The sequence below is a fragment of the Bombina bombina genome, chromosome 1 (assembly GCF_027579735.1).
Source record: "Bombina bombina isolate aBomBom1 chromosome 1, aBomBom1.pri, whole genome shotgun sequence".
Classification (NCBI taxonomy): domain Eukaryota; kingdom Metazoa; phylum Chordata; class Amphibia; order Anura; family Bombinatoridae; genus Bombina; species Bombina bombina.
In genome coordinates this window covers 177,578,742-177,599,645 of record NC_069499.1, presented here as the reverse complement: position 1 = coordinate 177,599,645, position 20,904 = coordinate 177,578,742, and the positions used below count along the sequence as shown (strand labels likewise).

Here is a 20,904-nt window from a genome sequence, read left to right as displayed (position 1 = left end):
TTCCAGAAGAGAGTCCGAAACCAAAGGCAGGTCCCAGGATGGAATTTGTGTTTTGACAGATGGACTGATATAGGTCAAAGCTTGACAGAATTGAATTATCAAAAGGGTCCTGAGCCGACCTAATACCAGATATTGCAGAAATTTTAACTTTAAGAGTTCTTCTAGCACTGAGACCTTGAAGAAAACCCATTGTGAAGAAAATCTAACAGATGAAATATCTTGATTATTGCTGTAGAGATATTATGTGAAATCATCCAAAATGAGAAGATATCCCAGATACGATAGTACGCTTTAGATGAAAAATAAATAGAGAGGTCATGCTTAACCCTGTAAACAGGAATAAAGTTAAGAGCATAAATAAGGATGAAGTTAGGTTCATCACCACATATAGTCAGGGAAGCAAATATATTGACAATATTTTAAGAAAATACTGGAATGTTTTAACCAGTGACCCTATTATAGGTAATATTCTTCCAGAGAGACCTTTAGTCACATTCAAAAAGAACAAAGATCTTAAAAATATACTTGCTCCTTCAAAACTAAGACCGATTGCAAAGACCAGTAGCACTAATCATTCACATTGGCTGAGTAGAGCCAATGGGACATGGCCTTGTGGTAGTGGCACTTGTAATATGTGCAGTTCCATTAAAAAAGGTCATAGTTTTCAAAATATTGATAAGACCAAAGAGCACAAAGTTAAACATAAATATTCGTGTAAATCTACTTTCGTGGTGTATCTTTTGGTTTGTCCATGTAATAACATCAAAAACAAAATTGAAACTTACAGTGTACCTGATCACTTTAAAACCTTTCATAACGCCAGTTCCAATGGATTAAAGATTAAAGTAATTGACTGGATTCCTCCCAATAGTTCTAACAATAGATTAAAAACTTTACGCCATTGTGAAATGTATTGGATTCACGAACTAAAACACCCTCAATATATCTCATCCTAAAGGATTAAACATTGACTTAGATCTACAAGCTTTTATGTAGCTATTCGGTACCCTTGATTATCATATAAATACGACATGAGTTTATACCCACATTTCAGAGTGGATTATTGGAAGCTATACTAGCAGAAGTATGCAGTAGAATTTTATATAGCATTTTTTCCGACATAGGTCATTTGCAATAGATACATTTTTTAGCTATCTAAAACGAATTTGTTGATGCGTAGATGAATACTAGGGTCATGTCATATGTATCAAGTGTACTGTATTCATTTTTGGGTATACCAATATTCAATGTATATATATTTTAAATGAATTCCCTTTTTTATGCAGTATACAAAATTTTATAATGTGATTTATATTTGAATAATTCTTTTATTGTTCATATAGTTACTATCACCTATATTCAGGTTGTAGTTTTCCGATTGTGCAGTTTTAACAGCTAGTTCAGTATTTCATTAGTAGGTAACATGATTATGGTGCTTACTTCTACAAATCTGCCAAATATACATTTGGTTGCTCCAAGTGCTCATTTACCCTAATAGACTAACGGGCACTTTTTTTAATTAACAGCACAATTAATAGCACTATTGATTACAGTCAACTTTTTTAGAGTATATTTTTTGTTTACACATTGTTATAAATTGTTAGTTCGCTACCGCTCAACTTTTATGAACTGCTCATTTTTATGTACTTTAGTATAATAGGCTTTGTATCTAAATCGCATTATGTGTAATATAGGTTGTTTTAATATAGTGACAGCAATCCACACAAATGAGCAAGCCAGCGTCTTTTCAGAATGTAACGCTATTGAAAAAAAGTATGAGAATACCATTGGCGCAGCCCAGACCAATCGGTTGTTGACACGTTTCCAGCCTATCGCAAGCTGCCACGTTTTGCATAGTGACAGCGTACTGGATTTAAAAGGAAGCAAAGGGCTTACTACATTATACCGCTTGAATAAGTCTGTTCGTAAACAGAAGAAACGCATTGAGGATTAGGAGGACCAGCTTACCACACAGGTCCCACTCAACTCAGCCGACACCAACCGTTCATAACTCGGAGTCACCCACTTCCTGGAATGTACAAGGCGGTATTGCACGCTGCTTATACAGGTTGAAAACAAGTTGACGGAGACTGAGAGTTTCAGTTCCTGGATCTGTGGTGATACACTTTTTGCGCATATTTTAACTTTTATTTTGTACGTGTATTTTTTTTATTGCGCTATATTGCTCACTATTAAAACTCTTACCCTTAGAGTGGTCCTGCACTCTTCTCTTCTTTTTTTGTCTTGCCAGTTTCCCCTGGGAGGTAAATCCCAGCTCTCCCTGTGTTTTTTGAGCAGCAACCATGGGCATCACCATTTGAGGCTCATTTATTTGGATATACAGTATCACCCCTTACATTTTTGTAAATATTTTATTATATCTTTTCATGTGACAACACTGAAGAAATTACATTTTGCTACAATGTAAAGTAAGTGAGTGTACAGCCTGTATAAGAGTGTAAATTTGCTGTCCCCTCAAAATAACTCAACACACAGCTATTAATATCTAAACTGTTGGCAACAAAAGTGAGTACACACCTAAGTGGAAATATCCAAATTGGGCCCAATTAGCCATCTTCCCTCCCCAGTGTCATGTGACTCAGCGTTACAAGGTCCCAGGTGTGAATGGGGAGTAGGTGTGTTAAATTTGGTGTTATCGCTCTCACACTCTCTCATACTGGTCACTGGAAGTTCAACATGGCACCTCATGGCAAAGAACTCTGAGGATCAGAAAAAAAGAATTGTTGCTCTACATAAAGATGGCCTTGGCTATAAGAAGATTGCCAAGACCCTGAAACTGAGCTGCAGCACGGTGGGCAAGACCATACAGCGGTTTCACAGAATGGGTTCCACTCAGAACAGGCCTCGCCATTGTCGACCAAAGAAGTTGAGTACACGTGCTCAGCGTCATATCCGGAGGTTGTCTTTGGGAAATAGACGTATGAGTGCTGCCAGCATTGCTGCAGAAGTTGAAGGGGTTGGGTGTCAGCTCAGACCATACACCGCACACTGTATCAAATTGGTTTGCATGGCTGTCGTCTTAGAAGGAAGGTGGTGGGGACTGCAAAGGTGGGAGTGATGTTAGTCATGGAAGTCATGGAAGACGACTCCAGTGGCAACCTGTGAAGCTCTGGTGAACTCCATGCCCAAGAAGGTTAAGGCAGTGCTGGAAAATAATGGTGGCCACACAAAATATTGACACGCTGGACCCAATTGTGACATTTCCACTTAGGGGTGTACTCACTTTTGTTGCCAACGGTTTAGACATTAATGGTTGTGTGTGGAGTTATTTTGAGGGGACAGCAAATATACACTATTATACCGACTGTACACTCCCTACTTTACATTGTAGCAAAGTGTCATTTCTTCAGTGTTGTCACATGAAAAGATAGAATAAAATATTTGCAAAAATGTGAGGGGTGTACTCACTTTTGTGAGATACTGTATTATCTTCGACAGTTGAAAGATACACTGGTAACCACAACTTACCCAGGAAACCATAAGGATACAGGTGTGATTGTCCTGGGATCTGGTTCTCACCATACAGACCCCGTGACTGTATTTACATTTGGTGGTCTATTATTTTGTATTTTATGTTTTTATGTTTACAGTTACATCTGCAAAAACTCCCGTGAGTGTCATTCTATTTAGTATTTGGGAGGCGCAGGTTATACTGTTTTTTTTCTCTAGTACTCTTTAGATGTAGTTCCCTTTCGAGCTTGAAGAAGCATTTGAATGACAGGAGGTGAAACTCTCAATTGTTGCAATCTTGAGACCTCAGCAACCAGGCCGTTAACCTGAATTGGTTTGGATTGGATTCAGATGAACTACTGGTCCTTGGTTCAGCATGTCCCAAGAGATTGAAAGATGCCATGGAGGTTGAATTGCTAGTTTGTGTACCAGAGGAAACCAAGGCCTGCGAGGCCAGAAGGGAAGGATGACAATTAAGGTAACAGATTCCAAAAGAATCCTTTTCAACAGTCTCAGGATGAGAGGAATTGGAGGGAAGACATATGAGATTGTATGACCAATTGTGCAGAAATGCATCCACTCCTAAGGCAAGGGGTGTCGGGTGACGACTGAAGACCTTTGGAACCTGTTGGTTCAATGCAGAGGCCATGAGATCGATTTCTGGAAGTCCTCAGAAGCTGACAATCCTCTGAAAGAGCCACCTGCTCAGTTGCCATTCGGTTGAAATTAGTCTCCTGCTAAAGTAGTCTGCCTTGACATTCTCTATCCCCGGGACATGAACTGCAGAGAGGAACCGAATGTGGCGCGGTGCCCATCTGAAGATTAGGGAAGCCTCCTTCAATGCATTTAAACTGGAGATAAGCTGCAGCTGTCCTGTTGTCGGTTAGGACCTTTACCGCCTTTCCCTCCAAAAATCGCTGACAGCCAAAAAAAGCTAATAATATTGTACTGATCTCCAGAAGGTTTGATGGAAGAGACTGATTTTCTTCTTCCATATTCCCTGCGCAAATCTGTCTTGACAATGTGCTCCCCCATCCAGTCATCTGTTTGAACAATGAACCAGCTTGGCTCCTGAAGAGGAAGTCCATTAAATAGGTTCTTGGACTGAAACCACCAGAGAAAGGATATTCTCAAACTCGCAGGTATCCAAATATGTTGGGATAGTCCCTTGCCTCTGTTGAACTCTTGTAAGAAGTTTATCTGAAATGGATGCATTCTCCATCTGGCACAACTCACCATATGAAATACTGAGGACATATGACCCAGAAGCTTCATACATTGGCGAGCTGCGAGGTACTTGACATGAGAGAACAGCTAGAAATATTTCAGTAGGAATTTGATGCGAACGTCTGGAAGAGAGACAATCTCCTTTTGGTTATTGAAGTGTGCTCCCAGAAACACTAGCTTTTGACAGGGTCGAAGCTGGCTCTTTTTAAAATGTATGTTCCAACCATGATCCTGAAGGAACTTAAAGAGGATGGGCCTGTGGGCATAAGCTTGTTGAGGTAAATTTGCCAGGATAATTTGAAGGATATCGTCTTGATAATGGATTACGAAAAAAACCTTTGACGCTTAGTTCTGCTATGAGGAACTAACACCTTTGTAAAGACCATTGGAGCAGTAGATATTCCAAAGGGAAGAGCTGAAAATTGAAAATGGCGGTTTCCGATCGTGAAACAGAGGAACCTTCTGTGAAATTCTGCAATAGGAATATGGAAGTATGCATCTTTGAGATCTAGAGAAAGCAGATATGCTTTTGGTGGGATAAGATTGATTACAGAAAGTACAGACTCCATCTTGAAGCGCTGAACCTTGAGAAATGTGTTGAGAACTCGAAGATCCAGAACAGGCCTCCAGAAACCGTCCTTTTTTACCAGAAAAAGGAGGTGAGTAAAAGCCTTTGTCGTAAGATTGAGTTGGTATCCGTTGAATAACATTGTTGCACAAAAGTTTGCTGATAAACTCGAGAATGGCCTTTAGCTTCACAGGATCCTTGGGGGGAGTGGAGCTTTTACTAAGCAAGGAAGACTTGGTTTTATCTGGAACTTCAAATGGTACTCGGCTTGAAGAATTCCCAGAACCCATCGGTCTTATATACTGGATGCCCAGACCTCTCTGAAATTGCGTAATCTTTCTCCTAGGGGAAAGGTCTGCGACAGACCAACCTCATTGTTTTTTAGCCTGAAAGGAAGGAAAGGACTTGCCACGTCCTCTGCCTCTACACTGAAAGTTGGACCTTCCATCCTAAGGTTAAAAAAATTCCCTTCTTGAGGAGACTTTAAATTTTTGATGCAGATTGCGTTTCCTGTGGGCAAAAGAAGGCCCTTTTCAGCCTCTGGAAACCTGTGGGAGAAATGGACTCTAACCTCCTGTTATCGTACATATTAGATTTTCCAACTGCTTACCAAACAGCATATCCGCTTCAAAAGAAAGATTCAGCAAATTCAACTTGGAACCTGGGTCAACCTCCCAGTGACGTAGCCATAGGGCCCTTCTGACAAAGTTAGCAGTAGACATAGATTTTGCATTAATTTCCAAAATATTGGCAGCTGCTGATAAGCACAAAGAAGTTACCATAGTCAAATCTGAAAGAAAAGATGCAACATTTTCATTATCTTGTAAAGAATGAGACACGTTAGAAGACCACACCTCAATAGCTTTAACTTAGAGTTGAAAACAGGGCAAGCAAAGGATGAAATAAGGCCCCCTGTTGAAGATAAAGTCTTTTTAAATTTTGTTCCGTTTTTTTTTTATCCACAACATCTTTAAACGATCCTGCATCATCTACAGGAAAAATCATCTTTTATGAAAGTCTAGCAATTGCAGCATCAATTTTGGGAGTAGAAATAAATTGGCTATGCAAAGATTGTTCCAAATATTTTTTTTATATATTTTATCAGGAACTCCAAACTGTTTATCTGGTTTAGCAAACACATTTAAGTATATAGACTTCAAATTGTAAGAAACAGGAAAAAAATATTTGGTTCAGAATTTGAATTAAACCAATCAGATAGTACTTGAGACAGTTCATCTTCAATGCCCAGGGAACTCTTAATCCCTTTAATAAACTCAGAAATATTTGTAGTGTCAAACACCATAGGTAAATCAGATTCTAAATATTCACCATCAGAGGCACAATCAAGATTTTGCAAATTATCCATAGAACCCTCAGGTGATTGAGAAAAACTTCCACCATAAATTTGGCCAATACAAACTTTACAAAGTTTCTTGTCTTGCAAGCAAGGGTTAGCACAAAGGGAACAGGTGGGCATAGGCTGGGATGTATTACTAAGAAAGAAGCAAAACCAGCCATAAATAAAGAGGGCATGAAAATATACAATAAAAAGAAATGCACACACATACAAAAAAAATCATACCTAACTGTTACATTTGATTTCTCCTGGGCAGTAACAGGCTGGGGGTCAGACTGAGGTTAATCTCCTTCACCATCCATGACAACGCTGGATACGCAGATTATTAAAATGTATTAAGCCCTAGAAGCTTATAAACAATATCCCCTTATAACATCCAAGTGCTGAAAGTGAGAACTCACCAAAAATAATTGTAATAATATCTTTGTGAGGGAGATGCACACGCAACAGGTTACAAGCTATACCGAGGCCTTAAAATGTATTCGCACGCGCGAAAATTGACAGCCCTAAGACGCGACGTCCCTTCCCAAGGATGTCACAGTAACATGGCGGCCCCCACACGTAAACGGTATTCCGCCGCTGTGACACAAATGTGATATGGCAGGCCATACAGAGTGTGATGAATGTGAACCAGTCTTCTTGGCCTATATGAATCTATATAGACTGAGAAATCCTGGGTTGCTGACATGGCATAGACTTGAAGCTTATATATAACGTGTTTTCATTGAACCAAACAATATGTATTCTAAAAGAACAAATGACTCATGCTTGCTTAAGACATTTGTTGGACCGGATATATCTTGACAGGAATAAGACACACAGACAGTTTCATAACCTCTTTTGCACAAACTAATGTAAGAACTATAATTAAATTCAAGGGCAGACGTGTCATTTGAATATAAAACTGAAACTCTGATTTTCTATATCGTTCGGGCTCAAGTTGACGGAAATCCCCAGCCAAATTGGGACATATATTATGCACTATCTGGTGATGTAGTGATTTATTTTACTTTTATATAAACAAGTTATTATACATTATTGTTTAGATTATTCACAAAAGAAAAGAACAAACTATTATACCTATTAAGAATAGCAAAGAGTTCAATTATTGCTTTTAGCATATGTATTAAGGTATACATTTTATTAGGGAATACATAATTTGGCGACGAGGATGGGATATTTAGGTATTTGACTGTTAAAATACTCGTGTTGGTTGAAGGTGTTACGCTGTCAAATCATAAACAACAAACTTATTCACAAAAGAATTTTTATTAAACTTTCTCTTAAAAAAAGAGAGTTAACGTTGTCAAAGACGTTACTATTCCCGGGTGGGCTGATACACCTTATAATGATGTGGCACATGAGGTAGCTAAAGGAGCGGGGTTGTGTGAACAATGGGACTTGACTCTTAAAGAAGCTAATCTTGTTAATGCAGTTAAAACATTAGAGAAAGTGCCTGTTGAGAGAGGAAAAGAACAGCCCGCTTTAGTACGGAGGCTATGGATAATGTGTACAGCATATAGAGAACAACATAAGAAAGCAGAAGATTGGCGGAAGTGTAATTTAAAATTAGAAATACACATTGCTGAATTAGAGGATAATATTATAGTAGTGCAATGCAACAATAGGTTGCTTTCAGATAAGTTGAGTACTTATCAACATGTAGCTGCGATGAAGGTAGCTGCTAATAAATATAAAAAAGGAAAAAGGGAAAGTTAGTAAAGTTAAAATCAGGAAATATATAGTTAAAGCAGGAATGTTACAGCCCTAAAAGGCATCACATTGCAGTGTTAGGACCAGTCAACATTGGGACACTTTGTAAGTTGGTGACTGGCTTAAGAAAAATATGAGCTTAGGTGATTTCTTTTTTTTTTTGCAATTTTTAAAATGTTTTAATAATATAGAAGGGGATGTGTAATTATTTGGTTAGTTGCTTGCACCGCTAAGAAGTAATATTAATAAAATAATTTTGTAAGGTGTGCAGAAACATTTGTATTTAAAGGAATACTAACCATCTTCATGGTTTATAGCACCCCACCCAGTTGCTCAGGTGCTCTCATTATGGTGCATTGGAAGTGTGTATAAAGCCGGAGATGCATAGTTAAAACTGGAATAGGATGCCAGATACCTCCTGAACACTATGGACTATTAGCCTCAAGATCTAGCTTAGCTATGAGGGGTATATCAGTACTAGGAGAAGTTATAGATGCTAATTATCAAGGAGAAATGAAAGTAATTTTAGTGAACAATGGAAAACAAAAATTACATATTCAAGAAGAGGACAGTAAAACGTTATGGAATTGCTACATGGCTTATCGAATGTTCTGCAGACCTTTGAAAGTCATGGCTTATTCATATGGTCAATAAGAGTGGTTCAAGGACCGAATGTGACACAAATGTGATATGGCAGGCCATATACAGTGTGATGAATGTGAACCAGTCTTCTTGGCCTATATGAATCTACATAGACGGAGAAATCATGAGTTGCTGACAAAGCATAGACTTGAAGCTTATATAAAACTTGTTTTGATTGAAAAAATGCTGAACAAAACAATATATATTTTAAAAGAACAAATGACTCATCCTTGGTTGAGACATTTGTTGGACCAGATACATCTTAACAGGAATAAGACACACAGACTGTTTCATAACCTTTTTTTGCACAAACTAATGTAAGAACTATTATTAAAAGTGTATACAGAGGATCTGGGACTTTCTTTCACTGTAATTATCAATTCAAGGGCAGTTGTGTTGTTTGGATATAAAACAAACTCCCAGATCTTCTATATCGTTGACGGGAATCCTCAGTCAAATTGGGACATATATGATGCACTATCTGGTGATGTAGTGATTTATTTTTCTTTTATATATAAACAAGTTGTTATTATACATTATTGTTTAGATTGTTCTTTTCTTTTGTGAATAAACTATTATACCTATTAAGAATAGCAAAGAGTTCAATTATTGCTTTTAGCATAAGTATTAAAGGGACACTGAACCCAAATTTTGTATTTCGTGATTCAGATAGAGCATGCAATTTTAAACAACTTTCTAATTTACTCCTATTATCACTTTTTCTTCATTCTCTTGCTATCTTTATTTGAAAAAGAAGGCATCTAAGCTAAGGAGCCAGCCAATTTTTGGTTCAGACCCTGGACAGCAAGAACAACCCAGATTGTTCACCAAAAATGGGCCGACATCTAAACTTAGATTCTTGCTTTTCAAATTAAGATACCAAGAGAATGAAGAAAATTTGATAATAGGAGTAAATTAGAAATCTGCATAAAATTGCATGCTCTATCTGAATCATGAAAGAAAAAATATGGGTTCAGTGTCCTTTAAGTAAGGTATACATTTTATTAGGCAATAGAGTCGCCCATCACCATAATAGTGACCGGAATGGCGCCGAATAGCTGGAAAGATTATCAGCCCTCAGGAAATAGCCAGGTACGCTATACATCAGGGAATAGTTGCAGCCCAGAAGTAAGAAAGCAGAGAGGGACTCCTAGCCCTGTCCACCTATCAGGCTGGAAAGAATTAGGAGGAAGGGGTGGTATTCAACTGGATCTTTTATGGTAAACTAGGGGAGTGGATAGCTCTGTCCACGCCCCTCTGGAGAGGGGGTCTCACTGGTAAGTATTACCAGGGTGCCAAGATAAACCTTTTTACTGTGTACTGTCCCTTTAAGCTAAAATGTTTAAATGTTTATTACACAAATTATCATTAAATAAATTCATGTTAAATTATGCAATCAATTTTGCTTTTGATATCATACAATGTTATATCTTATATTTACCGGCTGGTAAAATGTTCAGCGGAGAACACTGCACATATACATTTCTTTATATAAGCAAATAAAATAGCAACAATAAAAGATTATAAGTGCAATGTATATTGAACAGAACTAATCGCTACTAGTTCAAAGCTGAACATGGTTCACTGCCCCTCAGCTTTAGCACTTTTGTGGGAGTTAGACATACACTTCTATTTGAAGGAACATTAAATTAACTTTTTATTTATAAATTGCATTGCAGCATATTAAAAAAAAATGTTTTAAAATCTATTCAAATATGTAATTTTGTTAGAAAAATATGCACCGTTTACAGCCCTGGGACACAACCACTGAAAAGGTTCCTAAATATTGTTAATGCAACTTCCTTTACTGTGGCCAATTAAAGACAGATATATGCAAGCTCCTGCAGCCAATCACTGTGCAGCATGTTAGGCGTGTTGGGATTCTGCATTCCACAGAATGCACTAATTGGCTAAAATGCAAGTCAATAGATAATAAATAGCCATGTGATCAGGGGGCTGTTAAAAGAGGCTTAGATGCAAGGTAATCACAAAAGGTCAAAAGTATATTAAAATAACCATGTTGGCTGTACAAAACTGGGGAATTGGTTATAAAGGGATTATCATTATCTAACAATAAACAAACAAATTATGTCCCTTTAAAGGGAGACTCAATCAAAATTAAACTTTCATTATTCAGATAGAGCATGCCATTTTAAACAACTTTCCAATTTATTTCCATTAACAAAATGTGCACAATATTTTTATATTTAAACTTTTTGAGTCACCAGCTCCTACCGAGAATAAGTGTGTATGCATTTGTGAATGGCTGATGGCTGTCACATGGTACGTGTATGCATTTGTGATTGGCTGATGGCTGTCACATGGTATAGGGGGAGTGGAAAAAGACATAACTTTTAAAATTGTTAGAAAAAAAAATCTACTACGCATTTGAAGTTTAGACTAAGTGCTATTGCATTGTCTTGTTATCTTGCATTTGTTGATTATGCAAATCTACTGTGTTGACTGGTCCTTTAACATAATTTTATAGTCAACTATTGGCAATTTATGGCACCCAAATATTTGTTGAATACTGACACATTTAATGTTATTCAAATTGTTTTACAAAAAAAAATGCGCAGACGAAAGGAATATATTATCATTATAGTTATAAACACAGTTTAAGTACAGCTGGGTCATATGACTAGCACTGCTGATTGGATCATCTGCAGTTTCTGCTCTGGAAGAGCAGTGCTCAGCAGTCCTTTTTAGGGGTTAAACACTTTGCAGTGTTGCTAGTGATAAATTTACATGCCCTAACAAATCGGAGCATGTCATTTTTTTCACTATAATGGCCTTTAAGAGTCACATGACTAGTTCTTAACTCAAGTTGGTTGAGAATCAAATTCCTAATATATTATTAAACAATGACTAGAAACTATGAAAATATTTTGCCATTTATTTGGAAACAAAACTCACTAAACTGTGTGTAGAATAATGATGAAAGTAACATTTACTCAAAAGATGCTCTTGGCAGTAAATGTCAAGTACAAATACATTATTGCACAAGGAAATGCTATCATTTCTTCTCATACCTGACTAACTTTTACAACAGAACAAAAACTATATATTCATTGCAAGAGGTGCAGAGGCAGCATCTTTCAAAGCTCTTGTGCTGTGATCAGATCATCAATAGGACACTGATATAGTAAAGGCTAAAATAGGTCAAGGATACTTTTTAATGGTTTGGAGAGGTGATGATGGTACAGCCGTAAAAAAAATAAAAAATTAAAGGGACAGTCTACACCTATATTAACATTAGCCAATACCTTAGATCATGTTCCGATTGCCATAACTCACCCCCTATACCCTAACGAGTCTGCTTCACAAACTGAGTTATTAGAAATCAAAAGTTTGATTTTTATCGTTAGAAATGGACCAGCTCCGCCTATAAACTACATCATAGACTGTCTAAATTTCAACGCTCCAATCAAAATTTGATCACTGATTAAAAATCAGTCTCACGCTTTCGTTGTTTCACGCATGCGCACCAGCAGAGGAACAAAAGATCTGGAACAAAAACATATTTTCAATGTGCACACAACCATAGGTTTGGTTAATTGCCAGCTGCGTAAACATGCACATGCGTGTTTAGAGGGTAATTACGTCAGTGGCTGCTACGTGCATGAGTATGAGCTACAAAGAGAAGACGAGTTCAAGGTAGGAGGAGAAGGGATTGGGCGGAATTTGTCTGCCATTTGTAACGATTAAAATCAAACTTGATTTAGAATAACAGTTTTTAAAGCAGACTAGTTGGGGTAGAGGGGGTGAGTTATGACAATCGGAACACGATTTAAGGTATGGGCTAATGTTAATATAGGTGTAGACTGTCCCTTTAAAAAGGTACTGCTTTGTGTAAAGCGCACTAATCAAAAGAAGATTATTTGCATTATAAGTATCACAGCCTTTAAACACTTTATTTATAAAGCATTGCAGCTTAAAGAAAACCTGTGACTCTGGTCTGGAATAAAATAGCTGGGGTTGACAAAAAACATACAAGATGCCATTAATGAAAGGCACAGAAACATACCTTTGGATGGCAATAATATATTAAACTTAGGACCTAGCTTTACATTTTATAGGAAGAAAGTTAAATACAAAAATATTTAAAATGACCCAAAATCAAAATGTTAAGGGCACACAGGCTTGTAGGATTTGTCAAACCCTACATTATAACTTTGAAATTACTTTTAAAAAAACAGTTTGAATTAAAGTATCCAACCCTCAGTTCTTTTTATGGAACATGCACATATAACCCTTCATTTTATAATGGTGTGAGGGGGGGGGGGGGGGAAATGTTATGTATAAGAAAAAGAATTTATGAGCTAGTAATTAGCCCTGTTAATAAAACAGCTATAAAAGGGACAGTTTACAATATAATTTTTATTGTTTTAAAAGATAGATAATCCCTTTATTACCCATTCCCCAGTTTTGCATAACCAACACAGTTATATTAATATACTTTTTACCTCTGTGATTACCTTGTATCTAAGCATCTTCGGACAGCCTCCTGATCAAATGACTTTTTATGTATTATCTAATGAGTTGCATTTAGTACTGTGTTGTGCTAAATCTTAAATAACTCCTCAGACGTTAACACAATGTTATCTATATGGCCCACATGAACTAGCAGTATCCTGTTGTGAAAATCAAAATAAAAAAAATGTGTGATAAAAGGCTGTCTATAGTTGCTTAGAAACAGGCAGAAATTTAGAGGTTTAAATGTTATAAAGTATATTAACATATCAATGTTGGTTGTGCAAAACTGGGGAATGGATAGTAAAGGCATTATCTATCTTTTTAAACAATAACAATTTTAGTGTAAACTGTCCCTTTAACGCACAGCCACCACAACTAAGAGCTGACATCCTGCAATACCCAGCATGAACAGTCCTCAAAAAAATAATAATATAAAGGATGCAATAATATCACAACAAATCTCTTAAAATGCTTTTAACAATAAATTATATGAATTATAAGCAAATGGTATTACTGCAAATTTACCAGACTACTTGATTCAGTCCATGACTATCCTTGAATATAGAGATCTACTCATGAGAATATATATAATAAACTGGTAAACGGATTGATTCTTTCAATGCATTTATTTACCTGTGTAAGTCTGGGTGCAAACTTCAAGGAAATAATAATCATCGTCATTTATTTATTTTTTGCTTTGAGCATATGTATGTGAGGTAATTGAATTCATCATATTGTTTTATATGAGTGAACTACAAACTCTAATGCAATCAATACGAAAAATCCATCTTGATATTAATAGACGACAGAACATACTGTGGGAACACGCACAGCTGTGCTGTATCTGTGTAACGTAACAGAGCTTGAAAGCAAAACTAAGCTAGAAATTAGAATTTCATTAAGTGTTTAGTTGTAGCGACGATTAGAAATTAACAGTAAACAGCAGACATGGTGCACTATTACAGCACTGCAAAGGAAACTCGGGCTCTTTAATAATAAGCAACGCATTTAGTCTCACCTGGGCGGCACAGCGCTGCAATGCTCCGAAAATCCCTCGCACCACCTTTTTAGAACCATCTAGCGGACAGTACATCTTACCAGCCTCCACCGATTCTCGTTTCACTGAATTAGCCATAACCCGCACCATGAAAGCGGTAACACACCAACACTAGGCCCACACCGTACCAGAAACCATAGTAACGTAAAAGCGACAAGGCGCATTTGAGATGACGTCACTCGCAGTTCCTCGTCTGAATTTTGTTTCGTATGTAGGGCCTGAAGTTGTTTATATTTCTTTTCCTTTTTGCCTTATTTAAACGACCAACGAATGAGATATAGGAATAATTGATTTTTATATTATATTATCTTTGATATTTAGAATACTAACATGATTTATGTTACTATAGTATACTGTTATACTAAAGAGAAAAATTAAAGGGGCAGTCTACTTAAAAATAGTTATTGTTTAAAAAATGATAGATAATCCATTTATTACCCATTCCCCAGTTTTGCATAGCCAACACTTATATTAATATACGTTTTACCTCTATGATTACCTGTGTCTAAGTCACTGCAGGCTGCCTCTTATCTCAGTGTTTTTTACAATTTACATTGTAGCCAATCAGTGCTTGTTCTTGCATGACCATTATCATTCGTCACGGAAGTGAGCGCATTGTTATCTGTATATGACACACATGAACTAGCACTGTATAGCTGTTGTGCAAGATTTCTAAAGCTCTGCGATAAGGAGCTGTCTGCTGGGGCTTAGAAATAGCCAAACTTAGAAGTTATAAAGTATATTAATCTAACAATATTAGTTATGCTAAGCTAGATAATGGGCAGTAAAGGTATTATCTATCTTTTAAACAAATGATAAAAAATAAACAAGCAGAATTTTCCTTTAACCCTTTGAGTGCTAAGCTGGATTTAATATTTTTCTGTTTTTTACTATTTAAAAAAAAATTGTGACCCCCCCCCGATCCCCAAGACTTATACAATTGGAAAGGTTAGGCGATTACCTTTCCAACGGTGGTTCTTGGGGGTCTGTAGCTGCTTAGATCCCTGAGATACAGGTTTCTAAGCAGCATGCCCCCTTTCCCTATACTTTGTATTGACATAAAGTTGTGCGGTGATGTCATCACATCATTGCTCTTGACATCAACACACGTAACGGGAAGCCCTGGCGATGCCTGTCACTATGCAGGCCAGAATGCCAGGTAATGAGCAGGTGGGAGCCTCCAGATTGCAAAAAAAGGTAGTTGAGTGCTAGCGACGGCTCTGAGCCGTCGTTAGCACTCAAGGGAATACAAAGCCCCCTTTTTTTCTCAAAGATTCTGGTAGAGTTTAAAATTGTAAAAAAAATACAGGCTCAGTAGTATCTGGTGCCTCAAAAAGTATGCATATAATAAGACTGTGCACAATTTCATAATGGAAGTAAATTGGAAAGTCTCTTAAACCAGTATGCTCTAACTAAATCATGAAAGTTTAATTTTGACTTTATTAAAGGTGACCTGACTTCTCATTATTTTCAGAACAATATAGAGGTTGTGAAGTATACCCCTAATTTTTCAAAGGATAAGCTGGGACATCAATTTGAGCATAGTTGTCCTGGATTGTCACAAATTTGCCTTGCAGTGTTGCACTGCTTATTTAGAGTGAGATGGCCCAAAATGAGAGCTATTTATCTAGCACAAGTAATCACTGTTACTTCTAAGGTGTGCGCACTCACACCATATAGGGTACAGTAATTTCTCACGTTACATTAGTAGCGCCCATTTTTAGGTCATCTCCTGCTAATTAATGTGATGGTAAATCCAAGCATATAACAAACGCTAGGATTTACCATCACTAAAATAAAAATAAAGTGGAGTTTAATTGATCAAATATTTTTTTTAAAATGGTGCTAAACTCACCCTGTCTGTGCCAATGCACATTGCTAAACTCAGCGGCTCTGGCCACCCACGGCACATAGCTTTCCTTCAATGAGGAGACGTTTGTATCTCTAAGCCAATAGCCGTGCATAATAATTTGCGCATCGGGTAGCGTGTGACGAACCAAGGTTATCCAACCCTGCGCCAGTCACTTATTTGGCTCAGAAAGGGTTATCAGACCCCTTCTACTCTTACTAACATGTCACAATCTAGCCACACCAGACCGGCTTGTGATTTAGTTCAGTGGGTGCAAGGGTTAACAACACTCTCTAGTCTGTACAAGACTTACAAGAAATGTCCAAACTCCCCTTTAATGCCACCCACACTAAACTAACAATGCTGCCACCACTTATGATTTATTAAAGGGAAAATCCTAAGGAAAAACCCAGCCTTGCACATTAACTTTTTGAGTACAATTTAGCAGAAAATAACCTAAATTATACAGTTCTAATATTCCAGTCTCTTTCAGTAACGTGGTTCAATTATTAGACAAAGGCCAAACTTAATATAATAATTATTTATTATGCCAAAAACATTATGTACAATGCATTATTAATAAAAAGTTGTTACAAATAAAATTACACATTAGCAAACAGTTTTTCAAAATAAAAAGAAGAAAATTAGAAACCTTACACTGTACTAGTCTTTGGAATCTGTTACCAGAGAGATGGCATGAAGCAATTGGGTCCTTAATCTGTGTTGTCACAGCCTCCCTTGTAAGAATGACATCTCATAGCTGAAAAATAAGATTCTTATACCTATTTTCCATAGATCAGGTTGCCTGACCACACCCTCCTGGGGGGCTAAGAAACCCCCCTGTCTTTAAACACATATAGGCATTAGACCAATGTCCTTTTATTGACCTCATCAGGATATGGGGGAGAAGCACTGTGGTATCTCTGGAGTTGACTCAATGCATACACAATAACATTTGGAGGAAGGGTTTTTTAGAAACTATTTATGAGGGGTTCTGGCACATCAAAGAAAACACAAACAAACCCAGTACACAGCTATTTTTAAAAAACAAACAACTGTTCTTAGTTCACAACTAAACAGAATTAACCCTTTCTCAGCTGAATCCTGAGGTATTCGTGACATAGCGTGTGTATTACAAGTTGAAAGTAAAAAGTTTGCGTGGGAACGAAACCCAACGCACGCTAATCAAAGGACTTCGTGATAGCACGACCACGTAAGCGCATTCTCTTCATAGAAGTCAATGGAGAGAACAAAAGATAAACAACTATCGCTTGCGCGCTAACCGGAAAGTATTTATTCATATTTCACATTCCAATTTTCTACTATATATATATGTGTTCCAGTTTATTATTTGTGTCATATATATATATATATAGCTAATGAACTCTGCATAGACATAATTTGCTGCAGTGTGGATACTGATTAGCATAGGACCAGTCTGATTTTGGGACACCTTGTAAGTGGTAGACTGGCTTAGCAGAATATGATCATATTGTGTGACTAAGATCCCATTTTTATTTAAAAGCATATTTTTCTGATAATATTCTTTGCAATTTAAAAATATATGTCGATATTATTGTGTGAGATATTTATCCCCAATCTTATTTTGAACAGTGCAAGTATATTTAGCAAATTGAAGTATATATTTAAATATGCCATAATCATGTGGACTCTAGTGGTTGAATGTGCACCTACACTTTTTTGTTCTTTTTATCAACTAACCATTGTTTGGTCACCCTGGTAGCACTTCCACAATGTGTGTGCTAGGTTGCAAATAGTCTTTTTGTGGTGTGCTTAACCAAAAAAACCCTGTGTAGAATATATATATATATATATATATATATATATATATGTGTGTGTGTGTGTGTATAGATATCTCTTTTACATTAACACATTAACATTTTTACATAAATACACTCACCGGCCACTTTATAAAAGGTACACCTGTTCAATTGCTTTGTAACACAAATTGCCAATTGGCCAATCACATGGCAGCAACTCAATGCATTTAGTCATCTAGACATGGTGAAGACGACTTGCTGAAGTTCAAGCCGAGCATCAGAATGGGGAAGAAAGGGGATTTAAGTGACTTTGAACGTGGCATGGTTGTTGGTGCCAGACGGGCTGGTCTGAGTATTTCAAAAACTGCTGGTCTACTGGGATTTTCACACACAACCATCTCTAGGGTTACAGAGAATGGTCAGAAAAAGAGAAAATATCCAATTAGCGGCAGTTGTCTGGACGAAAATGCCTTGTTGATGTCAGAGGTCAGAGGAGAATGGGCAGACTGGTTCGAGATGATAGAAAGGCAACAGTAACTCAAATAACCACTCGTTACAACCAAGGTATGCAGAATACCATCTCTAAAGGCACAACACGTTGAACCGTGAAGCAGATGGGCTAAAGCAGCAGAAGACCACACCGGGTGCCACTCCTGTCAGCTAAGAACAGGAAAATTAGTCTGCAATTCGCACAGGCTCACCAAAATTTGACAATAGAAGATTGGAAAAACATTGCCTGGTCTGATGAGTCTCGATTTCAGCTGTGACATTCAGATGGTAGTGTCAGAATTTGGCATAAACAACATGAAAGCATGGATCCATCCTGCCTTGTATCAACAGTTCAGGCTGGTGGTGGTGGTGTAATGTTGTGGGGGATATTTTCTTGGCACACTTTGGGCCCCTTAATACCAATTGAGCATTGTTTAAATGTCACGGCCTACCTGAGTATTGTGGCTAACCATGTCCATCCCTTTACAACTACAGTGTACCCATCTTCTGATGGCTACTTCCAGCAGGATAATGCACTATGTCACAAAGCTTAAATTATCTCAAACTGGTTTCTTGAATATGACAATAAGTTCAGTTGTAATCCAATGGCCTCCACAGTCATCAGATCTTAATCAAATAGAGAACCTTTGGGATGTGGGGGAACGGGAGATTCGCATCATGGAAGTGCAGCCGACAAATCTGCAGCAACTGCATGATGCTATCATGTAAATATGGACCAATCTCTGAGAAATGTTTCCAACACCTTGTTGAATCATTGCCACAAAGGATTAAGGCAGTTCTGAAGGCAAAAGGGGGTCCAACCTTGTAATAGCAAGGTATACCTAATAGTGTGTATCAGTGTTCCCTCTAAGGCCAGTTTAGTGAGCAAACCAGTAGTAAAACAGTTAATAGGAGAAACACACCTTGCAGTCTGCATTGTGCAGTGTTTGCTAATTGCTCTAATTAACTGTTTTACTGCTGGGCTGCTCACAAAACTGGCCTTAGAGGGAACACTGGTGTGTATGTATGTGTATATATATATATATATATATATTATACTTTATTTATGAAGCGCGAACATATTCCGCAGGGTTATCCATGGATACAATTCATTTAAAGGGAAACTGAACCCAAATTTTTTCTTTCATGATTCAGATAGAGCATGACATTTTTTTTTTTTTATTTACATCAGAAAGTGATATATCGATACAGTTAGTACCTGCCTCCAACTTCACAAGGTGGGGAGGTACACAGGAGTCAAACACAAATGAAGAGAGTAAGTCAGATAAATACATAACATAGGAAGAATAATTTACAATATATCAGATGTCATTCTGAAAATATCTGAACTCATATCACTTTCTTAAGGTTTTTCCTATAAAGAATATTTAGGTTCTATCAACAGATGAACTAACGGAACAATCAAACCAAACATAATATACATCAAGAACGTCTGAGTGGAAAGAGTGAGACGAGGTGAACTTCCGGTTGGAGGCGGGCTCGCCAGGTAGCTGCAGGTGTATCTGAAGCTCTGCGCCTCTATGTGAGGCCTAAAGACATCACCAACCTACGCTATTTCCCTTGGCCTGAACCGGGCTTGGGTTCCTGGATTGTGATCCGGCGTTGGAAGTTTCTACCCACAGCCTAATTGTGCACAGTGGCTGGTGCACACCAAACTCTAAGAGCCTTCAAGTGTTTTATAGGTTAAACCCGTCCTTAATCGAAGGCTCCTGGCCTCCTCTCCATCGGACGAATTAAAGATTACCTGGCTATCTGGCTGTGGATTGCCCGGAGTTCCGTTGCTGGCCTGCCGGTGCCGGTTTCCTGTTGTCCCTGGGTGCCTGGTTACACCTATGTCGGAGGAGAATCCTGCTGGCCCATCTGGTGGGGCTTGCTGTTTGCTGTGACACCCGAGTCTCCTGGATGTGACGGAGGGTGTGTAGCGCACTGTGGGCTCTGCTCCGCTCCTGGCGTTTTTGATTTCCTGCGGCTTGGCTGACGTGGAGAGCTTGTTGCCTGGTTGCAAGCCATTCCGGTCGATGGTCCCGTTGGGCCACCGTAGTCGCCTTCCAGATACGCTGCCTCCTTTGGGTCCTCCACTGCGTCACACTGCTGTGCCGATACCTCGCAAAGAAGGCGGAAGTTCTAAGCTTGGTATCATTGTTGCAGTAGCTCTGTAAGCGTGGGCGTCTGGATCTGAGGTACTGTCTTCCTTGATGTTATACAAATGTTCTGTTGAAACGCCTGAATTAGACAGGACTTTGCCACTACGAA

The 20,904-nt window shown here is 37.9% G+C and overlaps 1 protein-coding gene across 4 annotated transcripts in view; it reads right to left on the bottom strand.

The window, feature by feature from the left end:
• Positions 1 to 20,904, bottom strand: part of MBIP (MAP3K12 binding inhibitory protein 1) — a 412,911-nt gene that overhangs the window by 135,521 nt on the left and 256,486 nt on the right. Inside the window, exon 1 of one of the 4 annotated variants that reach the window (XM_053697733.1) lies at positions 14,473 to 14,677. The exons of 2 other annotated variants lie outside the window; for them this stretch is intronic. In XM_053697733.1, the coding sequence (XP_053553708.1) occupies positions 14,473 to 14,601 (129 nt within the window). In that variant the 5' untranslated portion in view covers positions 14,602 to 14,677. Of the gene's footprint in view, positions 1 to 5,876; positions 6,028 to 14,472; positions 14,678 to 20,904 lie in introns of those variants that run through there. One more of the 4 variants, XM_053697735.1, reaches the window with a different exon arrangement.